The following is a 13,556-nucleotide window of genomic DNA, read 5'->3' on the forward strand; positions in this document are numbered from 1 at the left end:
AGCCTGGGCAACAGAGTGAGACTCTATCTAAATAAATAAATAAATAAATAAATAAAAAGAAATACCTGAGACTGGGTAATTTATAAAGAAAAGAGGTTTTACTGGCTCATGGTTCTGCAGTCTGTATAGGAAGAATGATGCCAGTATCTGCCTGGCTTTAGGGGAAGCTGCAGGAACTTACCATCATGCTGGAAGATGAAGGGGGAGTAGACATGTCACATGGCCCAGAACAGGAGCAAGAGAGCAAGGGTGCAGGTGCCACACACACTTATTTTTTTTTTTGAGATGGAGCCTCACTCTGTTGCACAGGCTGGAGTGCAGTGGTGCAGTCTTGGCTCATCACAACCTTTGCCTCCAGGATTCAACGGATTCTCCTGCCTTAGCCTCCCAAGTAGCTAGGACTACAGGCACTTGCCACCATGCCCAGCTAATTTTTGTATTTTTAGTAGAGATGGGGTTTCATCATGTTGGCCAGGCTGGTCTTGAACTCCCGACCTCGTGATCTGCCTGCCTCAGCCTCCCAAAGTGCTGAGATTACTGGCATGAGCCACCGCGCCCAGCCTCCACACACTTTTAAATGACCAGATCTCATGAGAACTTACTATCCTGAATACAGTACTAAGTGGATGGTGTTAAACCATTCATGAGAAATCCACCCCATGATCCCATCACCTCTCACCAGGTCCCACTTTCAACATTGGGGATTACAATTCAACATGAGACTTGGTTGGAGACCCAGAGCCAAACCTTATCAATAGTGTATTTAGAAAATCCACCGGAGCAGAGAGAGGGATCAAAAAATTTTGGTTGGTATTCCAAATCTGATAATAACAGAGAATCCTTTAAGGAGTTTATGACACACCCCTATATTGCCACCTCCTCCTGAACACTGGATTACATGAGAAAAATATGCCTGTTTCTTCTTAAAAGGAAGCATTTACTGTTAGATAAACAGTAGACAGGTATGAGAAATGTCTTTTTAATTCTGATAACCAAATACTACTAAGACCTTTTCTACAAAATCCCATGAAGCACTTTACTTTAAATTAACCTATCTATTATTTACTCCTGTTTTATTGTTGTTATGTAGCTATCTTAAATTTTATTCATCCAGCAATCTCCTTAGGATTTTGCCTTTAAGTGATAATATATTTATTTTCCTTTCTTTTTTTTCAGACACAGTCTTGCTCTGTTGCCCAGCCTGCAGTGCAGTGACATGATCATGGCTCACTGCAGCCTCAACCTCCTGGGCTCAAGTGATCCTCCCATCCCAGCCTCTTGAAGATCTGGGACTATAGGTGTGCACCACCACGACTGCCTAATTTTTACGTTTTTTTGTAGAGATGGGGGATGATATATTTCCAAATCACATTCCCAAAAACTACTTCCATTATCATAAGGGTGAGAACCCCATAACTCCAAATTTCAGAGAAAATAAATCAAATGGTGATAGAAAAGGAATGTAGGAAAGAGAATATACAGTATCTTTTATAGCAATATATTATTACACAAAAGAAAAGTGGGGGGAAAAGTTAGTGAATTAGGGTAAATGAAGAGGCAAAAAGGAAAAAAAAGAGATAGGTGAAATGGAAAGACAGAGGAGGAAAGTTCCAAACCAAATGGTTAGAAAGAATTTACTAAAAATCTTTGGCCCTTCTAATTAAAATTAGGAAGGGCTGGGTACAGTGACTCATGCTTGTAATCCTAGCACTTTGGGAGGCCGAAGTGGGATGATCGTGTGAGCCCAGGAGTTCAAGACCAGCCTGGGCACATAGCGAGACTGTCTTAAAAAAGAATAATTAAATATGGCCGGGCAAGGTGGCTCACGCCTGCAATCCCTGCGCTTCGGGGGGCCGAGGCAGGTGGATCACGAGGTCAGGAGTTCAAGATCAGCCTGGCCAAGATGGTGAAACCCCGTCTCTACTAAAAATACAAAAACTGGCTGCGTGTGCTGGTAGGCACCTGTAATCCCAGCTACTTGGGAGGCTGAGGCAGAGAACTGCTTGAACCCGGGAGGCGGAGGTTGCAGTGAGCCGAAATTGTGCCACTGCACTGCGCTTAGGCAACAGAGCGAGACTCTGCCTCAAAGAAATTAAATAAATAAATAAATAATTAAATAATATAAAAATGGGAAAGGCCAAATGATCTGAAGAGACATTTCTCAAAAGACGACATAAAAACGGCCAAACAGGCCAAGGGCTGTAGCTTACGCCTGTAATCCCAGTACTTTGGGAGGCTGAGGCAGGCGGATCACAAGGTCAGGAGATTAAGACCATCCTGGCAACATGGTGAAACCTCGTTTCTATTAAAAATACAAAAATTAGTTGGGCATGGTGGCGCGTGCCTGTAATCCCAGCTACTTGGGAGCCTAGGGCAGCAGAATAGCTTGAACCAGGGAGTTGGAGGTTGCAGTGAGCTGAGACTGCTCGCACCACTGCACTCCAGCCTGGTGACAGAGTGAGAGAGACTCTGTTTCAAAAAAAAAAAAAAAAAAAGCCAAATATATTTTTTAAATGCTCAACATAACTAATCATCAGGTGAATGCAAATCAAAACCACAATGAAGTATCAGCTCACCCCAGTTAGGAGGCTATTATCAAAAAGACAAAAAGTAGCCAGTGCTGGTGAGGGTGCAGAGTAAAGGGAACGCTATACACTGTCGGTGGGAATGTAAACTAGTATAGCCACTATGGGGAACAGTATGGAGGGTCCTCAAAAAAAACTACAAATAGAACTACCGTATGATCCAGCAATACCATTACTGAGAATATATCCAAAGGAAAGGAAATCATTATACTGAAGAGATATCTGCACTTCCATGTTTACAACAACAGCCAAGATATGGAATCAACCTAGGTGTTCAACAACAGATGAATGGATAAAGAAAATGTGGTATATATACAAAATGGAATACTATTTAGCCATAAAAAAGAATGAGCCAGGTATACTAGCTCATAACTGTAATCCCAGCACTTTGGGAGGCTGAGGCAGGAAGATCACTTGATTCCAGGTCCAGGAATTTGAGACCAGTCAGGCAACAGAGTGAGACCTGGTCTCTTCAAAAACCAAAAAAACTAGCCAGGTGTGGTGCCATGTGCCTGTAGTTCCAGCTACTTGAGAGGCTGAGGTGGGAGGATCACTTGAACCTAGGAGGCTGAAGCTGCAGTAAGCTGTGATTGTGTCACTGTACTCCAGCCTGGGTGACAGAGTGGGACCCTGTCTCAAGAAAAAAAAAAAAAAAGAATTAGCTGGGCGTGGCAGTGTGCGCCCGTAGTCTCAGCTACTCAGGAGGCTGAGGCAGGAGAATTGCTTGAACCTGGGAGGCAGAGGTTGCAGCGAGCTGAGATCGTGCCACTGAACTCCAGCCTGGGCGACAGAGTGAGACTTGCCTAAAAAAAAAAAAAGAAAAAGAAAAAGAAAAAAAGAAAGAGAGGGAGGGAGGGAGGAATCCTGTCATTCTCAGCAACATGGATGGAACTAAGGACATTATTTTAAGTGAAATAAGCTAGGAACAGGAAGTTAAACACCACACGTTCTCACTCATACACAGAAGCTAAAAAAAAAGTTGATCTCATAGGAGTAAAAAGTACAACAGAGGCTACTACAGGCTGGGAGAGGTAACAGGAAGGGAAGGATAGGGAAAGATTTGTTAAAGAATACAAAATTATAGCTAGATAGGAGAAAAAAGTTCTAGTGTTCTATGCCACTTCAGGATGACTATAGTTAACAATAATATGTAGTTTCAAACAGCTGAGGAGTTTTTCAACCTTCCCAATACAAATAAATAATACCTATTGGAGATGATGAATATGCTAATTACCCTAATCTAATCACATCATACATATTGAAATATCCACTATGTATCCCATCAACAGGTACAATTATTTTCAATTAAAAAAAATAAATTGGCCGGGGCAGTGGCTCACAACTGTAATCCCAGCAATTTGGGAAGCCAAGGCAGGCAGATCACTTGAGGTCAGGAGTTTGAGGATTTGAAAGTTTGTGTTTCTTTTTCTTGAGACAGTGTCTCCCTGACACCCAGGCTGGAGTACAGAGGGGCAATCATGAGTCACTGCAGCCTCAACCTACCAGGCTCAAGCAATCCTCCTACCTAGCTTCCCAAGTAGCTGGGACTACAGATGAGTACCACCACAACGGCTAAATTTTTATTTTTGTAGAAGGAGTGTCTCCCTACGTTGCACAGGCTGGTACCAAACTCCTGGACTCAAGTGATCCTCCTGTGACAGCCTTCCAAAGTGCTGGGATTATAGGCATGAACTAACGCACTCTGCCCCAACTGCAATGCTTTATCTAGATAAATCTACATGCTTCTCCTATGAACATATTTTATTTAAGGATAATTTTTTTCAATTAACTGATGAGAACATATTTCCTTGAATAGATACCACAGCACAGATTCCTAATCTACATTCAAATACTCAGTTATACCGGTTGTCAGAAAGATCCTACAGTAGAAACTCTGGTTGGATATGGTTGTTAACATCTCATAAATTTGCATATGAGTCCTCATGCAAAGATTATTTATTTGAAAGCAGACTCTTTGGTTAATAGCTCTGGGCTTCCATTACAAGTCAAGGGAATCAATTAACTTTAAAAAAGGAGTGGGATGGGCTTGGTGGCTCACACCTCTAATCCTAGCACTTTGGGAGCCCAAGGTGGGAGGATCAATTGAGGCTAGAGTTGGAGACCAGCCTGGTCAACACAGTGAGACCCCATTTTTACAAAAATAAATTTTTTAAGTAAAAAAAAAAAAACAAACTAAAAAAAAGAAGTATGCTTTAATCTTAAAAAAAAATGTATAAATATTTTGGATATCTTTTTTCATATTTTAAACTCTCAACTACAAAACAAACTTCTTGAGGGCCTAGACATGAATGGTATCTACATAGGGGCCTCTATGTTATTCACAGTGCCTGAAAGTAATAATAAATCAATTCAATATATTCATTCATGTGTTTTGCATCAGTTGACTTGTCAAACCTAGCACTGTTAATTTCAAAGCTCAAAACTAGGTGCTATATCATAGGCCTAGAAGAGTAAACAAATAATTTAGGTTTTAATTTACTTTGCATATTTATCATTCCAAATAATCTGGTAAGATTTTCCAGTCAGCTACCCACATAAAGGCTTTATAGTCAACTACTTATTATTTAGGTAATAGGAAATAAAACCCCAAAATTAAATCCAGAGGAAACATAAAAACCTTAGTTGGGCTCCTGATTTCTATTTCTTCCTCAAATGTCTTTTATTAGGGCTACTGGTAGGAATAGAATTGATGAATTTCAGCTACTTGGGAGGCTGAGGCAGGAGAATCGCTTGAACCAGGGGGGTAGAGGTTGCAGTGAGCCGAGATCGCACCACTGCATTCCAGCCTGGCGACAGACTGAGACTCCATCTCAAAAAAAAAAAAAAAAGAACTGATGAATTTGATTCTTACTTTTTTTCAGAAGCATAAAAATACCAAACTTTACTCAGATGAACTTTTTTATACAGTATATAGATGTTAGATGGACATTCTTCTTAAATACCACCACTTACCACTAAATTGTACTTGCTTTATAATTTATTGTTTTTCAAAGCCCTTTCATTTCCATCTCATAGATAAATGCCCAGCACTGAGTCCTTACTATACTTGCTAACAAACAACTACTGTTCGGCGTAGAAATCACAGGAGAATTTACGGCCCAAAAGTGAGTTATTTATCAAATATAGGAGAACGTTTAATTCTGGAAACAAAGAAGCAAAATGTCATCAGAAGAGAAGGATAAGATGAGGTTTATCTTTATGTTCTAAATTTCATCTGTTAGGCTGGGTAGTGGTCCCAGATGATTCTTTATGTTTTTCTTTATACCTTTTTCTATTTATGAAACATTTCAATTTTTTTTTTTTTTTTGAGACAGAGTCTCGCTCTGTCGCCCAGGCTAGAGTGCAGTGGCCAGATCTCGGCTCACTACAAGCTCTCCCTCCCGGGTTTACACCATTCTCCTGCCTCAGCCTCCCGAATATCTGGGACTACAGGTGCCTGCCACCCTGCCCGGCTAGTTTTTTTGTATTTTTTTAGTAGAGACGGGGGTTTCACCGTGTTAGCCAGGATGGTCTCGATCTCCTGACCTCGTGATCCACCCGTCTCGGCCTCCCAAAGTGCTGGGATTACAGGCTTGAGCCAACGCGCCTGGCCAACATTTCATTTTTTTAAGTGAGTTAATGAATTGATAAAGACACAGCCCTAGTGATCAAAGTAAAGTGAGTCAAGTCCTGACTTTGGTTCTGAAAATTTGTTGCTGAATGACTCACTTTGTGATCCATGTGCCTCAGTGTCAGTAACACATGAAAAATACTGCTGAAGATATTTCATCTAGGAAGTTCTCAGGTGAAAATACTACCCTTAGAAACAAAATCTCATTACATTATGAAACATTTGGGAGTGTTACCTGTGTTTCCACACTTTATGCATTTTTTTAAAGTCATCAACATTTTTTGTTTCTGAAAAAACAAAAAACACAGCCTAGGACTGAACATGTTTTCTGCTTCTCCATAAATCAAAGTGAAGGTATAAATCTTTCTTAAATATTATAATGTCCAGAAATGATTCACAGGCTTTCCCTAGTTTTGCTTATATTTAAGCAACCCTTTAATGAACATCCGCTTAAAACTGTTTTTCCCAATTTATGATTGTCATCTTATATAAAACCCTACAAGATTAGGAAAATGAGCTTGCAGTGACAAGTGACTACCATTTCACGTAGAAGATTTGAAATTCTGAGCTATACTCACAATCAGCTTGGTCTCTAGCTATCCCTTAGACAGTAACATTTCAAATGAACCAACTTCAGAAAAGTTTATATCAAAGCATTGACTTAAGAGAAACGGAAACACTAGCATAATGGAAAATGCCTGAGACTTATTAGGAAAATGTATAACCAAGTCTAAAAACTTAATTCTTAAAAGTGGTTCTGTCTATAGAAGTCAACAGTTCTATTTTCCAAGTTTTGTAAAATACTAGCAAAATATCTCTGAATTCTAAATACATTTCTGTAGCATTTATCTTTAGTAACGGCAAGAAATTAACAGATAATTCCTTAGCAATATAATATAAAAAACTTCAAAGAGATCAAGTAAAACAAAACTGTGAGTGATAAATTAATAAACTAAATTTTTTAAGGTTTTAAGTTTTAAAAAACCTAATTTTTTAAAGTTTCTCGCCATGTTCTGCATGACTTCATTCATTCTTCACAAACATAAACATTTCAAAGTTGGGATCGTCAACATTCTTGTGTTTAACTTCGCATAAATACTCAAGTTCACCTGTAAATCTGCCTTGCTTCTGTCAAGATTTTCTGTTTCTCTGCCTTCTATTACTCACCAACTGCATCTGGATTTACCGGTCTGGAGACGTCGGCTTGCCCCATGATTATATTGTCTGATGTATCTCACGACAACAAACTGTCCCGGACAAAAGCAAACTTTTCATAAAAGATAAATCCACATAAAGAGGGGACATGTGATCCCCTTCAGTGTCACTGCCAAACATCAGGAAATGGCATAAGGTCAGTTCATCTGCTGAAGTTTCTGTTTCCCATACAGCCTGGGCACTTGTAGTTCTTACAAAACTCTCTTCACACTGGTTCTCTTCACACAGGAATGCCTGTCATTCCAGAATGCACACTGTGTAGAGCTGAAGTGCAGGAAGGGGAGGAGACTGCCAACCACATTCTAGCTGCTGACTGGCATAGCCCAAAAGTCCACACCCCCTGTTCCTGACTTTTGAGCTTGGCTGGAACTCTCCAGGCTCTGAGTCACAGAAGAAAGGGAGCCTGCTCAAGAGTACACCAAAGAATTTACAAATTTAATCACACAAAAACACCAGGATGGTTATGAGTAAAAGGCTAATGGGAGCAGTAATCCATTCAAAGGTGTGTTTTAGACACAGGTTTACCTCAAAAGTATCAGATTTCACTGTGTTACGGACTGAATGTTTGTGTCCCCTTATAATTTATATATGGAAATTCTGACACCCAATGTGATGGTATAGGAAGTGGGTTCTTTGGGAGATAATTAGGTCATTGAGGGTAAAGGCCTCGCTAATAGGATTAGTACTTTATCAAAAAGGACCCAGACAGCTCTCTCTTTCCATCATGTGAGGCTAGGCAAGAAGACAACTGTCTGGAAACCAGGAAGAAGGCCCTCACAGATACCCAGTCTCCTGGTACCTTGACCTTGGACTTCCCAGTATCCAGAACTGTTAGAAATAAATGTCTGTGGCTGGGCCTGGTGACTCAAGCCTGTAATCCCAGCACTTTGGGAGGCCAAGGCTGAAGGATTATTTAAGCCCAAGAGCTTGAGATCAGCATGGGTAACATAATGAGACTCTGTCTCTATAAAAAATTTAAAAATTAGCCAGGCATGGTGGCATGTGCCAGCAGCCCCAGCTACTGGAGGGAGGGGAAGTGAGGTGGGAGAATTGCTTGAGCCCAGAGGTGAGTTGTGAGCTGTGATTACACCGCTGTACTCCAGCCTAGGCAACAATGCAAGACCCTCCCTCAAAAATAAACAAAAATAAAAGAAAGAAATGTTAATGTTTAAGCCCCCACAGTCTATAGGATTCTGTTATAGTAGTCTGAACAGACTAAGACATGCTACTTATTCTAAACTTTTATTTCCTACTTGTAGGTGGGCATGCCTAAAGCAAGGTGAGATCTATGTGCTGGGAATTAATAACATTAGAAACAATATTTTAGGACTGAATATATATTTTCTGAGAATACGGACAACTATTTCTGAAAATCTGCTTACTAAAACAATAAACTTGAAATAAATATTTGGAAGGCATTATATAATAGTCTCTTTCTGCTAAAACTCAATAATCTCCATATGATCTTGGGGAATAAGAAATTACAAAGAATAGCCCTACATGCTGGGCATAATACATAGAAATATCAGCTAATCACATGCAGCAAATGAACGTCCAATTTGCACATTGATTTTTTCTTTTTTATCCATAACTAACTTACATACAGCCAAGTACATAAATATTAAGGATACAGCTTGATAAATTTTTATTTAGTATAGTAACACCAAATTTTCTAAATGTAAAAAAGACACACATAACACAACCTTAACATAACCTCCACATAACCTGGATTATTCCACTAACATCTGAAGGTAAAAGAGGAAGCTAACAATTTTGAGTATTAAGGAGTTTTACACTGGTTACTGCATTTAATCATCACCACAACTAACCATGCATTGTGAGGTATATTTATTTACCCTATTTTCAGATAAGAAAACTAGGGCTACTAAGGTCAAATCCTGTCTCTTATATCATCAAGCTAGTAAGTACCAAAGCCCTAATATTCCTTCAATAAAAGACAGCAACCACTGGGTGGAGTGGCGTGCACCTGTAGTCTCAGCTATTGAGACTGAGACTGAGGCTGAGGCGGGAGGATCACTTGACCCCATGAGTTTGAGTCCAGCCTTGGCAACATAGTGAGCCCTGTCTCTAAAAAAAAAAATTAAAACAATTTTTTAAAAAATACAGCTACCAAAAAGATGGGAGTTCTTCATTTAAATCTTTAGTCTCCAAACTGAGATCCCAGAAAGATTTCTAGCATCTGAACTTTCCCGTATTTAGCCTGTCCTTGGTACATTCTCTTCTCTGTTATCTTAGCCCCATTATCTGTTTTTGATAGAGAAAAAAACAGCAAAGGTAACAAAAAAGAAAACCTCAATGCTAAGGCATCAGTAAGGGAAAAAAGTGCAGAAACATTCAGACAACATTAAATTGTTAATACTGGTAGTAATTAGAAAAACATTATGATGTTGACCATTAAAACAGGAAAGAAAGTAAAAGGAAAAATGCACTGAAAGCACAATTCAATTTAATAATGCTTAATACTTTAGAACCTAGGTACTTATACTTATTAGCATAAAAGCAGACCATAAGCAAGAGCAGTTTCCATTGCTGTAAAATGGGAATGCAAAAGGTGGCAAATGCATTGCTTGGCACTCAGGAGGTGCTCAACATATTGTAATTAACAACATAATTATCACCATCATCATCATCATCATGGAGCCAATACAGTATATTACTTATGAGCATGAACTTTGGAGTCAGATTGAAAATTTAATTCCAGCTCTACCACTTATTAAGTGTTAACTCTAGACAAGTTACTTCACCTCTCTAAGTCTCAGTTTTTTAGTATTATAAAAGTACACAACAATAATTACTAGTACAAGGCTGAACGTGTTGGCTCACGCTTGTAATCCCAGCACTTTAGGAGGTCAAGGCGGGCAGGTCACCTGAGGTCAGGAGTTTGAAACCAGCCTGGCCAACATGGTGAAACCCCAGTTCTACAAAAATTAGCTGGGAGTAGTGGCACACACCTGTAATACCAGATAGGAGGCTGAGGCATGAGAATCGCTTGAACTCAGGAGGCAGAGGTTGCAGTGAGCCACGATCATGCCACTGCACTCCAGCCTGGGCAACAGAGCGAGACCCTGTCTCAAAGAAAAAAAAAAAATTACTAGTACAGGGAATTTGTAAGGATTAAATGACATCAACAGAAATAAAGTGCTTTGTAATGTTCTTGGTACCTGAAAACCTTTCAATAAATACAAATCAAGAAAGGAGAGGCCAGGTCAAGAGTATGACTCCAGAGAGCAAGTTGGAAGAAGCAGGCCACAGAGAAAGTCTGAACACAACCAGTTGGTATATAGAAACACTAAGCAAATGGGGCCGGGCGCGGTGGCTCAAGCCTGTAATCCCAGCACTTTGGGAGGCCAAGACGGGCGGATCACGAGGTCAGGAGATCGAGACCATCCTGGCTAACACGGTGAAACCCCCGTCTCTACTAAAAAAATACAAAAAATTAGCCGGGCGAGATGGCGGGCGCCTGTAGTCCCAGCTACTCGGGAGGCTGAGGCGAGAGAATGGCGTAAACCCGGGAGGCGGAGCTTGCAGTGAGCTGAGATCCGGCCACTGCACTCCAGCCTGGGCGACAGAGCGAGACTCCGTCTCAACAAAAAAAAAAAAAAAAGAAACATTAAGCAAATGGAAGGACCCAGATATAAGCATTACCCTGAATATTTGGGTAAGTTCAAACCCGGCACATTGAACATGCACACACACACACAATCCAGAAACAGTACCTTCTAATCTAATTTATGTAGACATGACCATACAAGAGTATAACAAGATAGATTTATGGATCTAGGTATAGCTGCTAAAACCATCTGCCAAATTTAAATGTCAAAATAAAAACCACCTGCCAAATGTAAAAGGCCAGGCACAGTGGCTCATTCCTATAATCGTAGCATTTGGAGAGATGAAGGTAGGAGGATCCCTCGAGCCTAGGAGTTTGAGACTAGCCTGGGCAATAAAGTAAGGCCCTGTCTCTAATAAATAAAATAAAATAAAATAAAAGCCAAATCTTGTCATGGCTCACTGCTGATTCTACAATACTGTGAGAGTGGCAATAAAACTTCAAGAATGAAAGGGGCTGGGCACAGTGGCTCATGCCTGTAATCCCAGCACTTTGGGAGGCCAGGGTAGGCGGATCACAAGGTCAGGAGATTGAGAACATCTTGGCCAACATGGTGAAACCCCATCTCTACTAAAAATACAAAAATTAGATGGGCATGGTGGTACGCGCCTGTAGTCCCAGCTACTCAGGAGACTGAGGCAGGAGAATCACTTGAACCTGGGAGACAGAGGTTGCAGTGAGCCAAGATAGCGCTACTGGCTACTGCATTCCAGCCTGGGTGACAAGAGTGAAACTCCATCTCGAAAAAAAAAAAAAAGAATGAAAGGATTATTAGCGATCATTTGGCTCAATTTCAATCTCCTACTTATTGCAGAAGGAGGAAACTGAGGTTCAAAGAGGTTAAATGCCTTGCTCAGAGCCAGAACTAAAATCCAGGTATCCTTATTCTGACTCCCAGACTCACTGAAGCTCTTGTATAAATGGCCAAGAATTTTTAAGCTCCAAAAGAAATATTCATTTTCCAAGGAAGTCCACACTCTACAACTAATCTCTCAGAAATGCTAAGTCTAGGCGGGGCACAGTGGCTCACGCCTGTAATCCCAGCACTTTGGGACGCTGAGCTGGGCAGATCACGAGATGAGGAGTTTGAGACGAGCCTGACCAACATGGTGAAACCCCATCTCTACTAAAAATACAAATATTAGCTGGGCGTGGTGGCGGGCACCTGCAATCCCAGCTACTCAGGAGGCTGAGGCAGGAGAATGGCTTGAATCCAGGAAGCAGAGGTTGCAGTAAGCCAAGACTGCACCACTGCACTCTAGCCTGGGTAACAGAGCAAGATTCTGTCTCAAAAAAATAAAATAAAAAACAAAATAAAAAGAAATGCTAAGTCTAGGCCCAGTGCAGTGGCTCGCTCCTGTAATCCTAGCACTCTCAGAGGCCGAAGCGGGAGGATCACCTGAGGCCAGGAGTTCGAAACCAGCCTGGTCAACATGGTAAAACCCCGTCTCTACTAAAAATAGAAAAATTAGCCAGGCGTGGTGGCTGGCACCTGTAGTACCAGCTACACAGGAGGCTGAGGCAGGAGAATCGATTGAACCTGGGAGGCGGAGGTTGCAGTGAGCTGAGATCGTGCCAATGCACTCCAGCCTGGGTGACAGGGCGAGACTCTGTCTCAAAATAAGAAAGAAAAGAAAAGAAGAAAGAAATGCTAAGTCTGTTGCCTATGTGCCAAGACACTACATGTTCCCTGACCATCATGTTTAATTTTTCTTCTAACAATCACTATTTATTCTGTGCTAATTGGTAAGCAGACAAGCAGAAATGTAGGACAATACTGGCACACTAATGATATTAAAATTAACAATAAAGCCTTGAGTTCATTTTAGTCTTCTATGCATTATGTTTTTTTTTTTTTTTTTGAGACGGAGTCTTGCTCAGTTGCCCAGGCTGGAGTGCAGTGGCGCAATCTCGGCTCACTGCAAGCTCCGCCTCCCAGGTTCACGCCATTCTCCTGCCTCAGCCTCCCGGGTAGCTGGGACTACGGGCACTCGCCACTACGCCCGGCTAATTTTTTTTTTTTTTTTTGTATTTTTAGTAGAGACGAGGTTTCACCGTGTTAGCCAGGATGGTCTCGATCTCCTGACCTCGTGATCTGCCTGTCTCGGCCTCCCAAAGCACCAGGATTACAGGCGTGAGCCACTGTGTCCGGTCGTATTATGTTTTAGAAATTTAAAAGGAAGTCTCACTTTAACTTTGTAAGAAGTAGACAGCTATGTCTTGTTATTTGTTAGCTAATAAGATACTCCCTTTTTAGAGTACTTATTCTTCACAGCTTAATGCCTCAAGGGGAAGCAGCAGAATTAAAATTTGTGATTCTCTTCCTATTTTATTTAGGGAAAGAGCAAGAAACCTTCGGTCAGGTGCAGTGGCTCATGCCTCTAATCCCAGCACTTTGGGAGGCCAACATGGGTGAACCACTTGAGTCCATGAGTTCAAGACCAGCCTGGGTAACATGGTGAAACCCCATCTCTACAAAAAAAAAAAAAATACA

General features: G+C 40.9%; 1 protein-coding gene across 10 annotated transcripts in view; it reads right to left on the minus strand.

Annotated features, from left to right (window-relative positions):
* The window catches only part of PHACTR4 (phosphatase and actin regulator 4), a 146,923-nt gene that overhangs the window by 66,151 nt on the left and 67,216 nt on the right, over positions 1–13,556 (minus strand). The window contains exon 1 of one of the 10 annotated variants that reach the window (XM_033227492.1): positions 7,384–7,784. The exons of 7 other annotated variants lie outside the window; for them this stretch is intronic. In XM_033227492.1, the coding sequence (XP_033083383.1) occupies positions 7,384–7,429 (46 nt within the window). In that variant the 5' untranslated portion in view covers positions 7,430–7,784. Of the gene's footprint in view, positions 1–7,325; positions 7,785–13,556 lie in introns of those variants that run through there. 2 more of the 10 variants (XM_033227501.1, XM_033227493.1) reach the window with 2 other exon arrangements.

Source organism: Trachypithecus francoisi, unplaced genomic scaffold (genome assembly GCF_009764315.1).
Source record: "Trachypithecus francoisi isolate TF-2019V2 unplaced genomic scaffold, Tfra_2.0 Lachesis_group12, whole genome shotgun sequence".
Lineage (NCBI taxonomy): Eukaryota > Metazoa > Chordata > Mammalia > Primates > Cercopithecidae > Trachypithecus > Trachypithecus francoisi.